We start from the raw sequence: 23522 nt of genomic DNA, 5'->3' as shown, positions 1-23522 counted from the left end.
AAAAAACGATGTACTGTATGTACGTGTACCTGGATGCCAAGGAATAAATCCTATGTTTGTGAAAAAGATGCTGAAGACCATTGACCTCTTCACCCCATACTGTACTGTAGATTCATCCATAAAGTCTGTCTGTCTGTCTCACCTGAAAGCCAGCTGGTCCACCTGGTAGTACTTCTCGTCTCGGAGGACACTGAGGTCCGTGTTGAGCTGTCTGAGCAGGGACTCACAGTCCTGCAGGTAGCACGCCAGCTCTCTCTCACACTGCACACCCTCGCCACTCTCCATACGAGACATATCCTGAGTGAATGGATTGAGGCATCATTAGTGATTGAGCCCTTGAAAAGCCCTTTGATGAGTTGGAAGTCATTATTTGATGCCCACGACTGTTTGTCTTACTCATGTGTCTAATGACACAGTCCCAGATTCACACCGTTGTGGACTGTTGGTTTATTCAGGCATGAAATTAAGTTTAAATCCTCATTTAGATTAATTTAATTCATGTTATCACAGCACAGCTGAGACTGACAAAAATAATAATAATACATTTTATTTATTTATTTATATATTTTTTTTATTTATAAGTTTTTTATTTAATTTTTTGTTAAAAGAAAGAAAAAGGGGGGTTCCCCCACCCCACCCTCCCACCCCACAGGTACATTTTATTTATAACACACTTTACATCTTTGCGAATCTCAAAGTGCAAATCTCAGGGTGCAACAAAGTACTAACATAAACATCTACTCCTAGATGTTTGCGTTGAGTTAATCTTAATGTGTCTTGTATATTACTCTATGTAGAATGTGTTGTTAGGGTGTGTTTGTGTTGTTCTGTGAGTCTTGCAGTGAGACAAACCCACTAGGAAAACATTATAGAGTGAGTGAGTGAGTTCGTGCGTGCGTGCGTGCGTGCGTAAACTGGTTCAATACTCACAGCCAGTTTGTAAAAATATTCAGTGAGTCATTAAGAAAATGAGAGAAGCCGTTCTCACAGAGTGAGTGAGTGAGTGAGTGAGTGAGTGATAACCCTTCCACAGTAGTAGCTTTTGCATATTTTCCTACATAATGCCTAAATAATACATAAATGTAAAAATGTAAAAAAAATGTAATACAATAAATCATTGTCTTCGTGTAAGTACTCAATTGGGTAAGTTTCATGGTGATAACAATCTAATATAGGTATGGTTTTTATGGTTTTATACGTTCCAATTTTGGAGCTCTGGCAAAAAGAACTGAACCGGTTCGTGTGTGCATGCGTGAGTGCACTAGTTCAATACTCACAGCCTGTAGTGTGTTCTTAGCCAAGGTGAGTTTCTCTTCACAGTCCAGAGCCAAGTTCTGAACCTTATTGGCCATCTGAAGTAGAAGCTCCAACCTGAACACACACACACACACACACACACACACACACACAGGTAACAATCCCATATGGGGAATATTGTAACAACAACCAAGTGCAGAAAGAAACCAGTGTGTGTGTGTGTGTGTGTGTGTGTGTGTGTGTGTGTGTGTGCGTGCGTGCGTGCGTGTACCTCTCCACAGCAGGCCTCAGAGCCTTCTCTCTGTCCAGCATCTCCAGGATCAGTTTCCCCCACTCCTCCTCCAGGTCATTAGGATGCATTCCCTGAGGAAGTTTGATACGACCAAACTCTATCCATACCTACACACGCAGTAAACACACACACACACACACACACACACACACACACACACACACACACACACACTTACATAATGAGCATAGTAGAGGTACCCACAGACACAAATGCAGATAGGCAAACAGATAGGCACACCCACACACCCACAAAATGACCTGCATTATGTAAATAGCTCAAATTACCATGGATTCATGTGTTGACTGATAACCCACATACACACAATTAATATTATGCCAAAATGCTATTATAAATATACCAAACTGAAAAGGATAATTGAGTATTGCAATTCAACTTCCCCCCCCCATGCACCCATAAGAACCCAGATTTGTTGAATGTTTTATGTTAAATTGGTTGTTCAGCAATGACGTTTTTGTTTTAGGAAGATTCATAGAGAAGGCATGGCAGTTACGATGGAGAACGATGTATCCATAAGTAACTGTCTATGTATTTTGTTTATGATGTATCATGAGGTGTATGTGTCTTGAAAGCCTGTGTGGGCTGGGCATCTTATGATGTAGGACACTTTAGAAACTATCTAAACTCTATCTATGCACACACAAATTAGATTATGGCAAAGAAAAAGAGAAACTATTGTGCCATGCATACACACAAAGGCCCAGTCATATCATATGCGGCGGTACAATGTTTCTGTGATTTAACATCTGTTCCCAAAGAAACATTGACACACCGACAACCTAATAACTACTGTATTATTAGCACCATCATGGTCATGGCTCTGAGCTTCCGTCACACAATCAGCTATTGATACAAACAACAACTTCAGTATACAGTGCTGTAGCTGTAGGACAATGATGTTCAACCACAGACACTGCTGATGCCCATCAGCCCATGACAAACTGTAAGCCCTGCACGTGGTGTTTGTATGGTGCCAAATAATAAGCTAACCTGGGTAGCTTATATTCAAACCTTTACCTCACCCCAATATCCCCTTTTCCCCCCCTTTCCTTTTCTTCTCTCATCCATTCATTCATTCAATACTGCCTCCCTCATCTACTTATTATCCCATTAAGAACGGGGCCAAAGTATAGCCAAAGTATAAAATAATGCTTTTTAGCTCGAATCTAAAATTACACAGATTCTTTCCCGGTTTGAATGGGTCAATTGCTCTTGCCTACCTCCAGTATTTTGTAGAGGTGCTCCACATGACTCTTCTCCATCTCCTTGGCAGGGATCTCGGTTTCTTTGAAATGGACGTACTCGTTGTAAAGTGCCTGAGGAGGGTGATGGAGGAAAAGGAGGAGAGAGATGAGGGTATGTGGAGAGAAAGAGAGAGTGACAGGGATGAAGGGAGAAGAATGAGGGAAAGAAATGATAGGGAGGTGTAGGAGAGAGCGATAGAGAGGTTATTGATGTACAGTATAGGGTCAATATTACCCTGGACACCATCTTTTAAGTTCAAACAGAAAATCATTAGCTGTTACTGTAGCTAAAAGCTTTGTAATCACAACGCCCCGCCCTGGGAGACCATGGCCTTTTACTGTCCTCAAATCAGAGAGAAAACATGGACTTTATTTGTTTATATGGACAGGACAATGCATATTAATGGACGTCACATGGACGTAAATACACCGGATATAGCACAGTTGCTAATTTTCATCCGCAGTCCTCACAAGAAACACAAAAGGGAAAACAGACAGGCAAACAGTGGGAATACTTACATAACATTACCGGTACATAGGGAACACAGCATAAAAAAGAAATACACCTAAAATAATCATGAATGGTTGCAGCTTTGGTTTTCAAGCAACCATTTTTTTCAGATTGAATTTAAAAGATAGAAATGTAGCACAATCCCTTATACGCAGAGGAAGGCCATTCCATGCTACACAACCCTGTACTGACGTACAGGACATTTTGGCCGAATGTTGTTTGCCTGTGCGGCACTTCGCAGTCTCCTCGAGTGGTTGCTCTTGCTCTGGTACCAATTCCCCTATCAGGCTTTTGTTTAATAAATCCACGTAGGGGGGGCGGGCACAGACCATGTAGGGTCTTGTATATGACCCCAACCCGTTTGAAAATGTCAAAGTTATCAAAGCTAAAAGAAAATGAGCCTCCGGAGGATGTTACAATGAGTTAACAATTGAGTTAAGCAATGCTAACCAATGCTAATCAGAAAATCAGCTTTCCTTTCAAAGTATGCAAATTCCGCTAAAATCCGCTTTTTTGTACACAATCGTTTTTGAAGATAATACTAGTCTTTCACTAACAGGCTAACAGAAATAGCAGAGAAAGAAGTATTAACCATCGTATTTTGTAAAAAGTGTGTTTATTTTCGGTCCTCCTAAAGCTAATTTTCCAGAAGGGGCACTGGTGAATCACAACAAAGGAACATGCTGAAATGGCTTCCTGTTTCCAATAGCAGAAGAAGAAGACGAGGATTAATTTAATGTAAACATTGTAACATTGTCACCATAACGTGGCTATTATTAGTTGCTTTGGAATGTACCTGCCATGAAAATTAAGGTCATAATAACGCAGATCACATCGTAATGTAATATAGCGCAATATGTACTTGTTTTAGCTACAGGATGGATATCAATGCTAAATGTAGATAAAAGCTACCGTTGCAGGGTTGCCAGGTTCTGAGAAATAAGCAACCCGGTATATGAAAACAAGCCCAAAATAATCGTTTTTTCATACTACAAAATGCCAAATAAATACAGTAGCCTATTTAAAAAAGGAGAGATAACAGGACAACTATCAAGATAACATTCTCTAATTGTGTAGACTTATTGGTACAGTAGGCCTATGCATTATTCTTCTTTAGAAACAAGGCCAACTAATTATAATAAGCGGACATGGCAACACTGCTTGTTGACTAATGGAGGAATGAAGGGAAAACAGCGCCCCCTAAAGTCACAGATGACTGCTGAAATCTTTGAAGGTGGAATGCTCTATTTTGACATTTCTGATTCACTAGGTTTCAAATGGTCATATCTTCTTCATTTCCCCCCCAATTTCAATGAGCAATACATCATATGAAAGGTTACAGTGTGCAGTTTCATAATATGTAAATAACTGAAAAATGACCAGGGCCCCCTTGTATATCAAACCACTGTCCCTGGTCACATATGAGTGGGGCTTCCTGTCAAACACTTTGAGCGCACTCTTGTAGAGCTGTTCTATGGGTTTGAGAGTAGTCACAGATCTGTGCAAGACCAGTTTGTGAAACAGTATTCAATGTGTGATAGGATCATACAGTGAAGATACGATCTGGCCGCTCCAACTGTCTAATGGAGTCCTGTACATGGACTGCCATGTGTATTATGATCAATTCCTGCGTCTTTTGTTTCTCTCCAGTTACAAAACCACAACAGTAGGTAACTGTTAGATGCAGTTATTCTATGACAACATTCCTTCTGTCATGCCAACGATTGCGCCTCACAAACCTCCTCTCCGTCTCTCACCTTGAGCTCCACAGGGTTTTGTGGGAAGTTCTTGTTGGCCATGAGCGTTGTGTGCTGGCGACTCCACTGGAGCAAAGTGGAGAACCTGGACTGGTACTCTAACCACCGCTGATCCACCTCCTGCGAGGAGGGAGAGAGAGATAGACAAGAGAGAGGGGAAGAGAAAGAGGGAGAGATTGAACAGGGACAGAGGAGCCAGGTAGAAAGGAAGACGTAGAATGCAAATGTGATCTACTTTTCTGCGGTCCTTCATGCATGAGGAATTCATGCATGTAAAATGTAACAAATTGTCCCAGCTAGCATCACGTGTCATGTCTAAAAGCTATTCCACTATAATATAGTTAGACTGCTTCTCAGAGCTGTTCATGATATTATTCACTGGCAGTGGGAATATGTAACGCCATAAACAACACATTATTGGTTTAAGCAAATGCCATGAGGCAAAATATGGAATTTAAAAAGAATACAATTTGCCTGAACAATTCCCATTGTTAGCCTGGAACCTAGAGCATTATAATAATAATAGCTGTTTATTTTTTAGATGTGCTACATCAAATAAATATGCACACATGTACCGGTAGCTTTGTTTGATATTCAACATATGCAGCATCATATTCCTTTTTTTCTCCACTGGAGACTCAACTGTGAACTCGGATGATAGGATCAGAAAGGAGCAGTCAAACGTGAATTGAAGATGAATGAAAAATAAAAATAAAATAATGTATGCATGTAATATGTATGCAACACAATGAACACATACAGCAGAACGCTACTGAATAGAATACAAAAGCCACACAGGACTGGCACTCGTGTGCATTGAATAGCAGTAACAATGGAATGCTGTGTATGAAAATAAGTGCAAAAGGGGATGAATGTGAAGGATAGATAAATGCATTCAGGTGGTCTGTGGCGTACATGTGCAGCGATGCCCTCTCCTCCCTCTGGGATCTTGGGGAAGGCATCATAGATGGAGGAGACGTAGGTGATGACCGACTTCTCATCTGGAGATGGAACGTCCACATCTGACAGACACACAGAGAGAGAGAGAGAGACGGGGAAATAATAGAGGAGGATGGTGAAACAAGAGAAAAACAGAGACGTACAGAAATTGAATCAGGATTATTATATTGGTTGCAGATGATCATTTATTGGATAGAAGGCACTCTGTTCTTGCTGCTTGCAGCTAACTCACTGTGTTATTTATTACCCTTTAATAAAAATAAATCAGATTGGTTAGGGCGTGTACCACATGGGCTTTGATGCCCGACAGCTAGTCTCCGGTTCGACCCTGCTCTCTCCTCGTGTTATTTTTATTTTTAATCAAAAGTATAATAATAATGTGATGTCCTGGTGTGGCGATAATTGCTACGGTAGTACATCATCGAAAGCTGGTTGGTGGGCATGAAGCAGTTTTGTAGGAGCTACATTTTTCACATGAGTAAGGAAACAAGGTGACCTCTATGATCAATATGTGATCAACATGATTCAGGCTTCAGGGCATACATAATGAATGTAATGAATGAGCCTATGTGGTAAAACTGGCAGCTAGAGTGAACACGCACAGTGACAGAGAACAGAAGCAAAGGAGGAGGAAAATAGCAGGGCGCAGTCACATAGGCTAGTCAGTAAACAACTTAAGCCCTTTAAGTTCTTTGTTGTCTGACGTAAAGCGACAATCTAAATTAGGTCACATAGTCTAGTCAGTGAACAACTTTAAGCCCTTTAAGTTATTTGTTGTTAGACGTAAAGCGACAATAGCCAATCTAAATTATCACAACATGAGTTAGTAAATGGGCTACATAACTAAAACGTATTTTAATATTTTATTGGCATTTTTGGAAATGTTTAGAATTCTTTATGTATTATCATCATCATCATCATCATCATCATCATCATCCATTTCCAGCCTATAATGACAAAATAGGGATGCAAGGTTGGAACTTGTAAGTGGTTAAAATGACTGTGTGGGAGATACTGTGGACAGCAAGTCACTAGAGTCACTAGATAACGATGTTAAGTCCCAGTAAGCTGTCCTACACTAATGTAGATGATCATAAGGATAAGTGTCTCACATCAAAGGGTGTTTTAGCGGTGAGAAAATGACTTTGACAACAAATTAAATGTATAATCTTGTCCGCAGCCAGCCTTAGTGTCGATCTCTTTGGGATAAAAACCGGATTATGTGCTTAAATTTCCCTCCCATGTGCCTTGTGACCCCATCTGACTGACATGTACTCTATTTCCTGTTTAGAGCCATGCCTTGCTTTTTTCATGACAAAGTAATTTGGTAAGATAACAATTTGCTATTCTGTCTTTATTAACTACTGGAAATAAGCAACAGGTCAAATGTAAAGTAACGTACTGTATTACCAGTCACCGATAGCATCTGTCAAACCTATATACTGTATCAATCAGGCTCTATAATTCTATATCAGCAGTTAATCAGCCAATCAGTCATAGCCTGGCAACCAGACGAATCTGCTAGTGCAAAAAAATAAAGGTCTGGCCCCACTCGGTTGTGATTGGATTTAGCTGCGCCTGAAAATCAGGGCCTAGTCTACGCAATCTAATATCTACACAGTGACCATTCATTCAGGCTCCCAGTCAGTCTCACCCTCAGCGTCCAGTAGTCTGGTTACTCCTAGCGACTCAGCGATCTCGAACGCCTGTTCCAGGTTGTCACGGTTACTCTGCCGAGACACCACCTCCATGTCAATCAGGTCTGGCCTGGAGAACATAGGGAAACACAAAAGCTTCAGGGTCTGTGTGTGTGTGTGTGTGTGTGTGTGTGTGTGTGTGTGCCTGCGTGCGTCAGCCCATCCTCCAAACTTTACCCACTTTGAAGTGTATGTGGGTGTGTGTGTGTGTGTGTGTGTGTGTGTGTGTGTGTGTACCTGTATCTGTGCAGCAGGGCGTTGAACATGTGTCCATTGCTCCAGCAGGAGGTGAAGTTGGTACAGCGGAGGCCGGGGTAGCCCTCTGACGCCTGTTGGCTCCATAGCAACAACTTCTCCTTGGCAGTCAGATCACCTGACTCCCCACTCACATAGATCTCTGAAATCTGGACACACACAGAGAGTCAAAGTCAAATATCTGTAACAGAGTTCACATATTGTTGGTATTTTTTTAGTGGCTTTCTCCACAAAGAGTGGGCTGACAGGAAATGGGGGGAGAGATGGGGCGGTGACATGCAGTAAATGCTGTCGGGATCGGGAGTAGAACCCACGGCACACTGCCAGACTGGATTACCAGCCAAGGTGCCTGGACCGCTGAGCCACGGCCCAGGCCCACATATTATTGTAATATGGGGGAACTCAGCACAACCACAAAGCATGCACACCAAACTAATCTGTCACACCATTATTATTATTATGTTGGTAATATTATCTGAACATCACTCATGGTAATAGAAATAAACAACACTGTAAAATGTGGTGACACTTTTGCCAACTCACGCACGCGCACACACACACACACACACACACACACACGCACGCGCACGCACGCACGCACGCACGCACGCACGCACGCACGCACGCACGCACGCACGCACGCACGCACGCAAACAGTGAGTTTGCAGAAACAGCCTGTCACCGGTGGTGTATGAGTCACACAGAACCTCAGCTAAGGGGCTTTCTGCTTTTTGATTAAAGCTGTCGTCTGTCTTCACATCACTCATCTGTCAAACTAATAACCCCTGTTCACTGGGAACCTAAACTATATGGATAGTGTGCATGTGTGTGCGTGCGAGAGGGAGAGAGAGTGCGTAAGAGAGAGAGAGAGAGAGAGAGAGAGAGAGAGAGAGAGAAAATTGTGTTTACTTGTGAGTGTGCCTTGGATCAATATTCTTCCTCTCCATCATTATTCTTCCAACAGTCTATCTGTCTCATTAGCTAGTTTCCTCACAACCTCTCCTCCTGTCTCCCTTCCCTTGATCTGTCCCTTTCATTTTCTTTTGTCCTTCATCATCTGTTCAGATCCTGATAACTGACTCTCAAGTTGCTTTTCTTCTCTGTTCACTGTCCAAGTCCTCCTGACCAGTGAAGTCCTATACTAGTCCTATTTTTTTTTAATAAAAACAAAAAAGCTACTGTATTGCATTGCGATATCTTGTTAGCAAATATGTACATTAAATGTACACAATGCACATTTTGCATTGTGAGCAAAACATGTACACTCAGCTAAATGAGCACACGGTTTTACTGGGTAATGGTGCAACTGCAATCATGGTCAACCAAGCAGACACTGACCTAAAAGTCATTTCCTGTTAAAACCGGGAAAGCATCTGTGTCATTTTACATTTTGTCTACTGTATATACAGAAACATAGGTTTTTCAGAAAACTCTTTTGCAAAAATGGCAGATCTACAAGCTCACATCACTTCGTGCCACACTGTGAGCTGGTCCATCTGCTATTTTATTTATTTTTTTAAGATGGGGGGTCTGCGGCCAAATATATATAATTTGGGGCATCCTGTTTTATTTCCATCTATCCACCGTCACTAAGTCAGGCTGACGTTTATGTGCAGTAACTGGTGGCACCACCAGGCCCTTGTTGTTGTGATCAGTATTCCTTTTGTCCACTCATCCCTTGTTCACTTCTTTTCTTGTGTTTTGTACTCCTCCTTCTCCTTCTCCCTCTTCTGTGTGTGTGTGTGTGTGTGTGTGTGTGTGTGTGTGTGTGTGTGTGTGTGTGTGTGTGTGTCTGTCTGTCTGTGTGTCCGCATCTCTGTCTCTTTATTGTTGCTAGGGGACCACAGTTAGGGGACCAACACTTGACAGACAGAGAGGACAAGAGTAGTGAGACTGTCTTTGCAAGTAGTGTGCATGGGTGAGTTTGTCGTTTCCTTTTCCCCCCGGGAAGACAGAAAAGACAAGCGTGCACGTGCACGCACACGCACACACACATGGGCGGTATGAGCTTCCTAGCTGTAGAGATGATTAGAGGCGAGGTCATACCATATAAGACGCCGAGTCCTATAGAGTCTGGCACAGTTCCCCGAGATTGTGACTGTCCACTGCTGCCTACACACCACGGCAGGCCTTAACGCCCATATGGCCTGACAGGATACATGCAGGATGCAACTAACTAGCCTATAAATGGATCACTGGATATGGGGCTGCTATAGCTGCTGCTGTGTGGTTTCAGTAGAAATGTATGAGCGAGCAGCATCCCTTGCCAGACTGGATTTCCTTAGCGCTGTGCGTGTCCGTGCATTGTACCTCGTTCTTCATGCTAATGCTAATGATGATGGAGTATCACCAGTAAACCCCAGGAATCAGCCAAACATCCATTACTATAGTAGCTTGAAGCTTCTAACCTCACCTTCAGTTGATGGCTTCTCTTCAACAATGTAATGTTGCGAAAGGCTAGCATACTACTGTATACAGAAAAACATATACCTGCAGAGATAGTCAGACCAAGTCAATGAGATACTTAGTAACACACATTCATTTCATTCATCTGTACAATATGCAGGAATTTGGTAATATTGTGACATTTATAAAGCTATAGTAACACACTTAAGCTCTTGGTTCAAGTTCAAAGTGGAAACGCCTTAGTATAGTCTTAGTTCGTACATTAAAGCAAAGAGACTACTGTATGTCATCTCGCAGAGCCACGTGCGCTCTGGCTCACACACAAGACATTGCACAGAAGAAACCACCAGCTATGCAAGGACATCAAACATACTCATTTGCAGCCAGACCGAATGAGTGATTATGGGATACACAGACAAAAGATGTGGACTCACATGTCAGCCTGAGACAATAAGGGGACAAATATGTCCCTAAAGACTGTCATTAAACCGTCTGCGTCCACTGTAGCACATACTATCATTGACTGGCTGAACTGAATAAAATAAATGCATTTAACCTCTTTAAGCCCAATATATACTTCATCATACGACGAAAAGCAAGCTACAAGCTCACGTGTCGCATTGCGTTGTGCTGTGTGAGCTTGTAGATCGGCTATTTTCACTATTTTAGAAAGAAATAGATGCACTAGCTGCCCTCTCCCCCCTCCCTCCCCAGCTCAGGGGATGAAGCTACGCCTTTTAGAAACATGTCCCCTTTGAAGTCATTGCAGGAGAGAAAGAGAGTGAGGGTGTGAGGAGACGATAACAGAAAATGGAGGATATGCCGGTGGGGGGTACAAAGAATAGAGGGGAGATTAAAGCGATGAACAGATGGATGTACAGAATACTTCAGGAGTGAAGGAGCGTGGGATTGTTATCTGAACAAAACACAGCCACAATAACATTTCCTCGTCACTGCACTTTGTACCCAGGCGTTCAGCTGAGATTCTTAACTTATATTTCATTCTGACTCATTTGCATTTTCATCTTAGCTCTTTTTGAACACTGTCGAGGGAAGCATAAAAGACTACAAGAATTTCAATTACTGCGATGTTGCTGTCAGCTGTACTACATTTGCATACGTATGAATGACCAATGAGCACCTACACACAGTAGTACTATTGGACTCTCCAATCCATATCAGAAATGAAACCAGCAACCACTAGATATTCCTGACCGCCTTTATCTGCCTGTCAACACAGCTGTCAAGAGTGATAGATGCTAGATAGGATGGACAGATTCACAGATGGATGGATGGATTGGTTGATCTATCATAGATAGATGGATGGGTCGATGCATTTAAGATGTAGCCATGTCTGTCTGAGATCCCCTTGAGACTCAACACACCAGCCATACCGTTGATGAATGCGCATTTCAAATCCCTAATTATTCAAATGAGGTTCTTCACTGTACACACACATCCATCGCACACACACACACCCTGCCTGACATTCAGATACATCTCACACACACACACACACACACACACACACACACACACACACACACGCACACACACCCTGCCTGACATGCAGATACATCTCACACACACACACACACACACACACACACACACACACACACACACACACCCTGCCTGACATTCAGATACATCTCACACACACACACACACACACACACACACACTCTCTCTCTCTCTCTCTCTTCTCTCTCTCTCTCTCTCTCTCAAACATGTTCATACAACTTTCTCATGACTGACGTGTGCACTGCTACCCCGGTGCAAACACTCCTACAGGAGGGTTTCTGTGATACTGTAAGTACAGAAACGTATGGCTCAGTGTGTGTGCATGATATTATGTGCCCTTGCTTTCACATGACTCAGCACCTAGCGTAAATGAGACATAAAACAGTAATGGAAGCTGACATGACGTCACATTCTGTACTGCATAGCACTATGGTTCTGTACTGTAGGAACTCTGACACACACACTGACAGATGGTGTTGCTGTCCGCATTAAGTGATGGCGCCTTGCATTACTATCACAGTGTAACCGGTTTCAAATGTTAGCTAAGGGGCAAGAGATGAGCCTTGACTTAAAGGCCGTCTCTCTCACTCCGGCTGGCAGATAAATGTGAAATAGGGCTATGGAAGTCATCTGGGAGGGAAATAACGAGTAATCCATAGAGAGAGAGAGAGAGAGAGAGAGAGAGAGAGAGAGAGAGAGAGAGAGAGAGAGAGAGAGAGAGAGAGAGAGAGAGAGAGAGAGAGAGAGAGGAGAGAGAGAGAGAGAGAGAGAGAGAGAGAGAGAGAGAGAGAGAGAAGGCAGAGGTGGGTTTAAATAGGGGGCAGAGAAAGGGAGGAAGGGAGAAGATATTGAGAGAAATAATAAATGGAGGTAGGTACGTAGGTAGCAAGGAAGGAAGGAAATGGGGGAAAATGAAGGTACGGAGGCACAAGAAGAGCAGTGGATGTGGGAGGAAAGGAAGAGAGGAAGTAAGCAGAGAGGGCTGGGAGGGAGATAGGAGCCAAGTAAATGGAGCAAGAGAGAGAGAGAGACAGAGGGAGAGAGAGAGAAACAGAGATGGAGTCCTGTGTTGTGTTGATTAGGCTCAGGGGACAGCAGCAGGAAGGATGGAGAGAGAGAGAGCGAGAGAGACACGCAGGGTGCCTTCTGCAGGGCTGATAACAGGCTGCACACACACACACACACACACACACACACACACACACACACACACACACACACACCATTAGTGTAGATACAATGTGTATAAAAACTAAACTGCAGAGACCTTCCTACACACCTAACTGCATTCATATACGTACTGTATGCTTAGGTAAATTAAGCACCCGGAGAGCCATTTCGAGAGAGAGACTGAAAGGAGGGAGGACAAAGGGGGGAGAGAGAGAGAGAGAGAGAGAGAGACAGAGACAGAGACAGAGACAGAGACAGAGACAGACGAGAGAGAGACCAGACCTGCGGCAGGTGTCTCACAGGTGCGAGTTGTTGCGGTGACAGGGGGCTCTCTATGGTGGAGTCCAGTCTCTCTGAGGAGCTGCTGGTCAGCCCTCCCCAGTCAGTCTGACTGGGAGTGGTGCCCGCAGTCTCCGGGGAGGTCAGCAGCAGGTCGCTGCCATAACCCGACTCAAGCAAGGCGGGCCCCGGTTACCGTCCGGGCCGCCGCGTCCAGGCCATTCCCCACCGCCACCGCGGTTTCCTGACTTCCCCATAGGTTAAAGGACACCGGAGTACTGCGGGCGCCGGTGTCTATTTTGGCTTGCCTGCTGTCCTCCTCAGAGAGCCGGACTTTGAGGATGTTGCCGGTGACTGGCGACGGGGCGGGGGGCTGGGTGTGTACGTCCACGTCGCTCTCTCCTCTGCACGCCGGGGAGCCGAAGTCGCTGGGGTACACCGTCCGCACCACACACAGTTTACCATCCACCTCGCGGATGTGGACCACCCCTTTGTTGTCCCGGTGCAGAGGGGCACTTGCCTCCTCTAATGTCCCCTCTGTCCCTCCTCTGCCCACCGCTTTTTTCACCCTCACTCCGTCCTCTCTTTGCGCCGCCTCTTGTGGGCCCTGCCCCTTTTTCTCCTTCTTCGCTCGGAGAATCCAGGGTTTCTCCACGACACCCTGGACCTTCTCCGTGACCCGGCAGACCCTCCCCCCACCCGGGGTGGTGCTGCCTGGGGCCCCGGCCTGAGGGGTGGCGGTGCTGGTTTGGCCGGGGAGGTGGGAAATGTCGACGGTAGCACTGACTGTATCCTCCTCCCCCGGGAGGCAGAAGACCCCCCGCCAGGCCGGGCTGGGTTTGGGGGAAGCCTCGAGAGTCCTGCTGCCTATGCGGATGCCCATACCGGGGGCCATGGAGTCCAGGGCACTGGATTTAATGGGCAGCAGAAGTTTGGAATGACCTGACTGAGTGTCGGCCAGCTTGGCTTCAGCTGCTGTTCCCGCGGCGGTCACCTTCTGCTCTTCCTCCTCGTCCTCATCCCTTTCTTCAGGTTCCTGGCTCCTCAGTGGTTCACTCTCCTCCTGCTCGCCCCTATCTTTTTTGTTCTTCTTCCCTCTGCGCTTCCTTTTGAAGCGAAGGCACCTTTTTGGTGAAAGGGGCGGGGCTCCAGTGTGCCCCGTCTCTCGGGGAGGTCTGACGCAACCCATAGAAGAGCCCATGTCTCTGACTAACCTGGAGAGAAAGTGAGGGTCTGATTCAAAGCTAAAGTAACCGACACAAAGTATTGGCCAGTAAATCCATCAGAAAAGGCAATGTAAGGTTTGTTGTTGATGTGTGAAGTCTATTCCAGGCGTGGAAGCAGGCCGTTTTCTTCTTTATCACTATCCAACACGAGACCAAAGTTCAATGGAAATATTCAGATAGGCTGGCGAATGACCGACAGGTCCTGTATTAATGTGACAACCTATAAGCACAGTACGATGTTAGTGATATCCACTTGAGCTTCAGTTTCAGTGACAGCTTTGCAGATGAAAACAGAAGCTTGAAATATACTAGGAATAAGCTGTCACAGAGCGAAAGCGAGAGAGAGAGGGGGAAGACCTATTATTTTGTGGAGGCAGTTACTGGTTGAATCTCTGGCCGCAGGTTGCTGCAGGCTTGCGTGTCACAGCTCCTCTGCTCTCTGTCCTATGTGCTCCACCCTCCCTCTCTCTCTCTCTCTGGCTCTGTTGTCTCTGCCTCACACAAGCAGTGCAGCTCTCACTGTCCCAGGGTATTGCGGTCGTGTCCGTCTTGTGTGTGTAGATGTCTGTATGTGTATGTATAGAATGCTGGCTGCTTTCCTCTCACAGACAACTTACTCCCAGGAGGCTCGTGGCGTTTGATTCAAGGACACAGGGACGCACCGGTAAGTCAGCAAGTCACGTGACAGAAGAAAATAAATCTTGGCTTGGGTGAGGTGGATGATTCATCACGAGGGTTTCTGGCAAGTGAATTGTCATCGTCACTAAGTCAATGTGTTTGTGAAGTGAAGTGTGTGTGTGTGTGTGTGTGTGTGTGTGTGTGTGTGTGTGTGTGTGTGTGTGTGAGAAAGTGTGTTCAGGGAGGGAGACAGAGCGCACGCAAAAGCAATACCGTCCAGTCTTATTCAGCTCATTAGCGAGACATGGGCTATTGCACACCCAGACTGCAAGGGGTGTCTGACAGGTGTGCACATGTGTGTGTGGACGTGGGCGGCAGGATATCCGGCAAGGTAATGGAATCGATAGTGGCTCCGTCTCCATTCAAACCACGGCGACAGTTGCAATTCCTCCGAAAATTGTGAGAAGGGAGCTCAGCAGCCTCTACGTTGCCAACACAACACACGCTTTGCACATGCCCACACACTACATTACGCAATACACACAGATCCATTACACGCATGCACAGCACACACTAGACTACACACACTCTCTCACACAGATGTATGTGCGCAACTCAGTCAATGAGCATTCCGGCCAAACATTGAGAAAAACAACAACAACGTCGGCCATTATTCCACCGGCTCACCGCAAGCTAACAAAATGTGTTTGTGGTCCCAAATGTCACCGTCATTCCAGGGGTGTTCTCTAACGGCATTCAAATTTCGTATCCATCCATCTGCATCAATTATTGATGATCCGCCACTTCTGATGCAATGTTATTGCAGTGTTAAGAGAGTCAAGTATGATCCCCACCAGAGAGTAGACACAGATCCACGACAGAGGCCAGATATTATCCAATAGTGCTGCTGAAGGCTTGCATCCTGTTGTGGTGCTACAGCAGGTCGTAGTAGTAAGTATCGCTGACGATGGATGTGAATATCTCTCGTAGTAGTGAGGTGCTCTTGTTCTGCCGAGACAGCAGGCTGGGCCTGTCCAGATTGGTCGTGGTTGTGGGAAGGATAGTGTGCCGTCAGCCAATGCTGCGACTGCTTGCCAGAGAGTCGGCCAACCGCCAGAGGAGTCCCAATCAGACTCTTGCCCCGAGCTGTGTACCTGCTTTTCCTGTTCATTAAACAGATACTTCTCGGGATGTGTCAAACCTTGGGAAACTCTGTCTTGTATGCCTGTGCACATGTTCTCCACCAGGGCACTGTGCTTGGTATTGCATCGGAAGGCTGTGGAATCCTCTCGAGATAGAAGATCAATGTTAAATCAAGAGTCAGATCCGCTGGCATCCAGTTCCCAGAATGACAGAAAGAGAGGAGATGGTGATTAAAGATGATAAACCACAATCCTCAAAATGGCTCCATACAAAAAAATATATATTTTGTGATTAAGCACCATGGGATGAAAGGACAGCGCCTGTCTGGTGTTTCAATATCTGTCTCTTGGTAATACTTTAGTCTGTATCCATCTCAGACGAGCTCCACCTAAAACTCCCAGACAGGCGTGGCATCTCTCCTTGGATACTGGTGCTGAGATTCACCCCTTCGGTGACAGTTCGTACTGCCTGAGGGAGTGAGGGGGACAGCTGGGAAGTGTAGTCCTGTACTGTCAAGTCATAGACACTGTACCTCCTCTCTTGTCCATCTCTCTCTGTCGGCCGTTCATTCAGACTCCAGCTCTCCCGCAGCTGGTGCAGTGCGACGATGCAACTGTCCTAGAGAATGGAAGCCACAGTTTGCAGAGGGTATACATAATCCCACACAGACAGGACACAAAAAAGGACACAGGGACACAGAAAAACAGCAGGTGGGAGAGGAAGAAAAAGAGGACAATCCCAAAGTGACTCCGTTCCTTCTCTCGTTTGCTCTCCTTGCTCCACACTCTCTCTTAATAGATCCTCAGGTCTGCTGGATCTAATTAGAGAGAGGCATTTGGGGCAGGAGCTGTGGCTGGATGCAATGCTCTGTCTGTCTGGAGGTTCAGGGAGAGAAGGGGAGTTTGGAAGCCGCTAAAGGGAAGCAGGCATGAGATCTAGTGTCCAGGTAAGGATCCGGGTGATGGAGAGAGATCTGTGGTCAAGGCTGGTGGCACTGGATCAGAGCCAGCTGGGATCAGTGTCCAGTGAAGGGCAGTGCTCGACGGTAATCCCAAGTTCATTTTTCATGCGAGTCCTTGGGTGATCCTATGAATCGGTCTGCATGCATGACAGACTACAGAGCAGCCGAAGAGGCAAGCTACAGGCGGGCTGGTTCAGCGAGTCACACCCCACAGAGTCATAGAAGGCAAAGGCAGGGATGGAGAATGGAGGAGGAGAAAAGACAGGAAGGCGACGGGGTGGTTCCATTTAGAAGCGGATAACTGGGCTCCGTAAAAGCAGGGATGGACTGATCCGATTGATACGCTCTTCCCTGGCGAGACACAAAAAGTGTGTGTACAGTTTGTCAAAAACTAGAGCACAGTACGTAAGTGTGTTTTCTGAGCGCCTGCAAGGCTGGGCGGTCCCTGATCAGCTGTGTGCAAGCCCTTCTGCATGTGCATGTGTGTGTGTGTGTGTAGTGAGGCCCGCAGATGAGGAGAAGCCAGAGCTCCAGTGACAGCAGAAGCCTGCACTCGTCTCTCCCTTGCTTGCCTGTCTTCCTGCGGTTTATCCCTCTGCCAGGCACCGCACACAGAGAGAAAAGCTTTTATCTCCCGTCGGCTGCAGCTTCACACTCTCTACTGCTCGATCTTTCTCGCTCTCTCCCACTCCTCTCTCTCTCTCTCTCTCTCTCTGCCCTACCCCTCCTCCTTCGCTCACCCTCCTCCTATCCGCTGCCTTGTTACTGCTACCCCCTCCCTCGCACACTCACTCTCTTGCTGCTTGTGAGCAGTTCTCTCTGCCTAACACAAGTACACACACACACACACGCGTGTGCACGCCCTGCGTGCATGCACACACACCACACACACACACACACACACACACACACACACACACACACACACACACACACACACGCACGCACTCGCACACGCCTTGCTGAAGGCAGGCTCTACGGTGATGGAGGGAGGGAAAGAAATGAGACTGTGCATTTGTGTGCAATACTAACAGGAGGAAGGACATTGATGTCACTCCATCTGTCTGTCTGTCTGTATGTCTGAACAACCACAGGTTATGAAGGACAAATGGGGAATTCATGAGAGAGCAAGTGATAAAGGGATTTTTGAGAGATTTAGAGTTGAAAAGACAAAGAATAAAATAGGAGGGGATGTATATACTGTAGGAAGAGAAAGGATGAGCGAGGGAAGGAATAAATTAAATAAATCTGTCTGTGTGTAAAGCACAACACACACACACACACACACACACACACACACACACACACACACACACACACACACACACACACACACAAGTCAGCAATGAAGGAATTTTCCTGGGGCATTTGTAGGCTAATACATCACACACATACAATATGTACTCTGTTGCACCATCAATCAGTTTCACACACCAGGGAGGGAAGTAGCAACATACAGCCAAAAATAGATCTTATACATATACAGTACAGTATATACTGTAGGTTTCCACCCACCCACCAGCACCGCATACATAGAGCTCTACAGTGCAGAGCATGGTGCTGTCACTGCCAGAGGTAGAGGCTCATATTCCACTGGGACATTAATGCTATAAGCCAGCGAGCACAACCTATGGGCCACAATGGCACTGTACGTTGGCCCCGAAATCATTTGTCAAAACAATTATAATACAATATTAAAACTCTTTCAGCGCCACCAGGTGGTCACCAGTTTAGGCTCTGAGTGCCAATTCTCCCATTATAAAGAAAGAAAGAATTTGTAATTCTATTATGCATGTAATGTGCATGTCATCACTGTACACCAGATTAGAGGAATTTTCAAAATAAGGATGAAAATAAAAAATATATATTTTTAAAGAATTTAATTCCCAAGGGAGAGACGTCTTGACGCCCGTGGCATCCATTACATAATAGGCAATTAGACGTTTTTGGCTACTAAACAGTTTTAATATAAGAAAAATCACATCCGTGTGAAGTGAGGAGCGCTCTTATCATACATCATCATGGATAATCTTATACTGGCCAATCAGAATGCCTGGTGCCTGTGATCGGTTAGCTGATTTGCTCGTTTACATATGACGTAAATTTTCCCTTCAATCTCAATGGAGTGTTTTTACGTCATATTTAGCGGAATTTTGACCTGAATTCCCCATTCATTGTCAATGTCAATGTGGGGACAAAAGCTGTTTATAGAAGGGGCTAGCACCCCTTAAAAAGAACATACAAAATATTGATAATCATAATGATAAATATCAATTAAAATGTTGACTACCGGTATGCTGGTTCCAGTGAGTGATCGGAACACGATTGATTGATCAATAAAATAGACAGGCTCTGAAAATGCACGTGCCGGGTTAAGTGGTCAGATGGGTGGACCGGCATGAACGCTTTGGAGATTTTCAAGCCTGCCAGCCTTCCAGCCTTGCCCTGATCCAGAAAGGTTTGGGAACCAATCCAACCCACTGTATTTATAGAGCACGTTTAAAACAGCAGTGCCAAACAACTAAAGTGCTGCACACTTAGTAGCACAAATATAACATATTTGTTTTACTGAATATATTATACTAAAATCACACCCGTGTGAAGTGAGGGGCGCTCTTATCATCATGACATAACATGTTTATGCAGCTCAGACACTATGACGTAAAATTCTCCATTCATTGTCAATGGGAATTTAATATCTGTGTAGGACGAAAATAGCCAATTTGCTCAGACACAACGTAATTCTCCATGCATTGTCAATGGGAATTTAATGTTTTGTAAGACGAAAATCTATGCTAATAGCTGAATATACTGTAGGAGGGGCTAGCACCCCTCAAAAAGTAAACCAATAAACAAACGCATTAAGGGTGCAACACAGTTGCCTGATGGAAACTGCAACTCTCAGTCTAGAGATCATCGAAAGCCAAGGAGTACAAGTGAGTCATCAATATTTTGAGACGCTCTAACATGGGGTGAATTTGGTGGAAGATCATTCCATAGTTTGGATGCTACAGCGTAAAATGATCCACCCTGGTCTTCAGGGAGTTTGTGGGAGTGACTGGTGGTCAGTATACCTCAAGACCTTTGTGGGGCATTTGGGAGGTAAAAGCTCTAATATGTGCTATACAGTATAGCCATTTATGCTATTAGGAGAAACACTACAGGTGCAGGGTGATTTGGTGTTATGTGTCCACCACATGGCACTAGATGGGTATATAAATGGGGAAGCAATCTTCTCTCATTAACCAAAAGGGCACAGAAATCATACGCATGCACGTGCACAAGAGGCACTAATCAGCTCCCCGAGGCTTTCTGCCTGCAAGCCATTATTAGCTGGGGTATTGTCAGGCCCAGCATGCATTTATTAAAATACAATATGACTGGTTGGATTTTCACTCAATCGTACATCGTATTATACAGTAGCTATGGTACATGATAATTAGTTTTTGAGTGGTGCAACCACTCCCTTACGGAGCTATGTGTGTGTGTGGGTGGGTGGGTGGCTGGCTGGCTGCAGTGGCTGGGTGGGTATGAGCACGAAAACAGCATGGTTGTTTTTCACCACCTGTGCGCAACCTAACACACACAAAAACACACACGAACATATTAACTGTATATGATGCTTTCGGGTGTGCCAGTACAGTACAGTAGCGGGACCACCACATGGTAACTCTGTCATTTCTCTACCGTATCGGACGCAGGGCGGCTCCTGAGTCTGGATCCTGCTAATGCATGGTTAGCTTCCAGAGTACGGCGCCGATAGACAACCCCTTCAGCCAATCAGCGTAACAAAAAAAACTGACGTCCTCTCTGGTCTGCAATCAGTGAACAACACTAGCCCGGAACACAGAACCTGATTGCGTCCAAAATCTGGACCCTGCTAATGCATGGTTGATTCGTGGGGCTAACAAAAAAGGGACGTCATCTCCAGTCTCCTCTAGAACCTAATTTGGAAGAGTATGACATCACTCCCATCTATAGAACATTACTTAAGTTGTTAGTCATAATGCACTCATTGTATGTATCATTGTATCAAGTAGTATTTTGCTACTAAGTAGATATAGCTTTTCTCTTTATTACTTGCGCAAGCAGAGCGCGCAAGTAATAGTTTCGCTTGGTCACTTCGAAGTGAAGACAAGTTTTCTTCAACGGTAAATCTGTGCCTGGTTTGCTGGGACTAGTTACAACATTACGTCATCCTTGAGAGAGTACATGGTGTGTATATGACGTAATGTTGTAACTTGTAACTTGTAACTTGTAACAACTTTTTGGAACCAAGTAACCACAGTATACTGCTAATCAAATTACAACTACATACTCTGTATGTAGTTGTAACTAGAACAACTACATACAGTCTGTGCCTGGTTTGCTGGGACTAGTTACAAGTTACAAGTTACAACATTACGTCATATACACACCATGTACTCTCTCAAGGATGACGTAATGTTGTAACTAGTCCCAGCAAACCAGGCACAGATTTACCGTTGAAGAAAACTTGTCTTCACTTTTTGGAACCAAGTAACCACAGTATACTGCTAATCAAATTACAACTACATACTCTGTATGTAGTTGTAACTAGAACAACTACATACAGTCTGTGCCTGGTTTGCTGGGACTAGTTACAAGTTACAAGTTACAACATTACGTCATATACACACCATGTACTCTCTCAAGGATGACGTAATGTTGTAACTAGTCCCAGCAAACCAGGCACAGATTTACCGTTGAAGAAAACTTGTCTTCACTTTTTGGAACCAAGTAACCACAGTATACTGCTAATCAAATTACAACTACATATTCTGTATGTAGTTACTTGCGCAAGCAGAGCGCGCAAGTAATCATTTCGCTTGGTCTCTTCGAAGTGAAGCCAAGTTTTCTTCAACCGTAAGTCTGTGCCTGGTTTGCTGGGACCAGTTACAACATTACGTCATCCTTGAGAGAGTACATGGTGTGTATATGACGTAATGTTACAAGTTACAAGTTACAAGTTACAAGTTACAACATTACGTCATATACACACCATGTACTCTCTCAAGGATGACGTAATGTTGTAACTGGTCCCAGCAAACCAGGCACAGACTTACGGTTGAAAAAAACTTGGCTTCACTTTTTGGAACCAAGTAACCACAGTATACTGCTAATCAAATTACAACTACATACTCTGTATGTAGTTGTAATGTGATTTGTAATTTGTAAATCTGTGCCTGGTCTGCTGGGAACAGACTACACAGATGACCATATCTCTTACGTCATCACTGAGAGCTAGTCATACATATACACACACCATGTACTCTGGTCCCAGTTCTCAACGATGACGTAATGTTGTAACTGGTCCCAGCAAACCAGGCACAGACTTACGGTTGAAAAAAACTTGGCTTCACTTTTTGGAACCAAGTAACCACGGTATACTGCTAATCAAATTACAACTACATACTCTGTATGTAGTTGTAATGTGATTTGTAATTTGTAAATCTGTGCCTGGTCTGCTGGGATGTATATTTCAACAAATTTGAAAGTATTATTACAGAAATTGAAGTTAGAGACACATATTACTCTGATCATGATTTAGTATTAATATCACTATAGTACAAAATGAAATACATTTAAAACAATTGACAATTTACAATAAGTAATAAAATAATTATACTGTATAATATATTTTAATTCAGTTTATATACCTTTTTTTTCATCACATATCAATGATTCATTTTTCTGTAAAAAAGTAGTTAGGTAGCAAATAGTTACACGTAATGATTATACATTTCAAACGTTCCTTCACAGAGATACTGAGATGTGATACTTTCCAGCGGTCGAAAGTACTTGCGCGCTCTGCTTGCGCACTAGTAGGCCATTTATGGCCTACTAGTGTGCAACAAGCAAGTATGCACTCGGCAGAGTGCAGTTCTAGTTTCTTTATTATTATTATCTTATCGCTGCTAGCAGCTATATTGTAGCTTGTCTCTAGCAAAAAAAAACTATTAAGGTCATGATATTCCAATATTCTCATTTAGATCCTGTACTTTCCTCAACACATCAACAGGAAATGGTGTATAATACGAACAATTTCAAAACACCGCAGAACACGAGATTTGATTTGATTAAACTGCTGGGGATTAACGGCAACAATCACTGAACGTGTCTCTGAATGCGTCTCGCTTGATCCAATTTACATTTCTGTGAAACCACTGTGTGACCAAAAAT

The 23522-nt window shown here is 44.4% G+C and overlaps 2 protein-coding genes across 14 annotated transcripts in view; both read right to left on the bottom strand.

Annotated features, from left to right (window-relative positions):
* The window catches only part of macf1a (microtubule actin crosslinking factor 1a), a 292770-nt gene that overhangs the window by 133297 nt on the left and 135951 nt on the right, over positions 1-23522 (bottom strand). For all 13 annotated transcript variants that reach the window (XM_080786736.1, XM_080786746.1, XM_080786742.1 and 10 more), the window contains 8 exons: positions 7977-8143; positions 7697-7809; positions 5998-6104; positions 5083-5202; positions 2791-2886; positions 1529-1656; positions 1278-1371; positions 143-297 (listed from right to left, as the gene is read on the bottom strand). In XM_080786736.1, coding sequence (XP_080642862.1) covers positions 143-297; positions 1278-1371; positions 1529-1656; positions 2791-2886; positions 5083-5202; positions 5998-6104; positions 7697-7809; positions 7977-8143 — 980 coding nt within the window. The remainder of the gene's footprint in view (positions 1-142; positions 298-1277; positions 1372-1528; positions 1657-2790; positions 2887-5082; positions 5203-5997; positions 6105-7696; positions 7810-7976; positions 8144-23522) is intronic.
* Positions 13546-14574, bottom strand: LOC308332428 (uncharacterized protein; the record flags this gene model as incomplete). The annotated part of the gene is made up of 1 exon (XM_080788326.1): positions 13546-14574. The coding sequence occupies one exon, from the start codon at positions 14572-14574 to the stop codon at positions 13546-13548; it is 1029 nt and encodes a 342-aa protein (XP_080644452.1).

This window comes from Protomyctophum bolini (genome assembly GCF_963924005.1).
Source record: "Protomyctophum bolini genome assembly, chromosome: 17".
In the NCBI taxonomy this organism is placed as follows: Eukaryota; Metazoa; Chordata; class Actinopteri; order Myctophiformes; family Myctophidae; genus Protomyctophum; species Protomyctophum bolini.
This window is presented reverse-complemented; position numbering and strand designations above follow the sequence as displayed.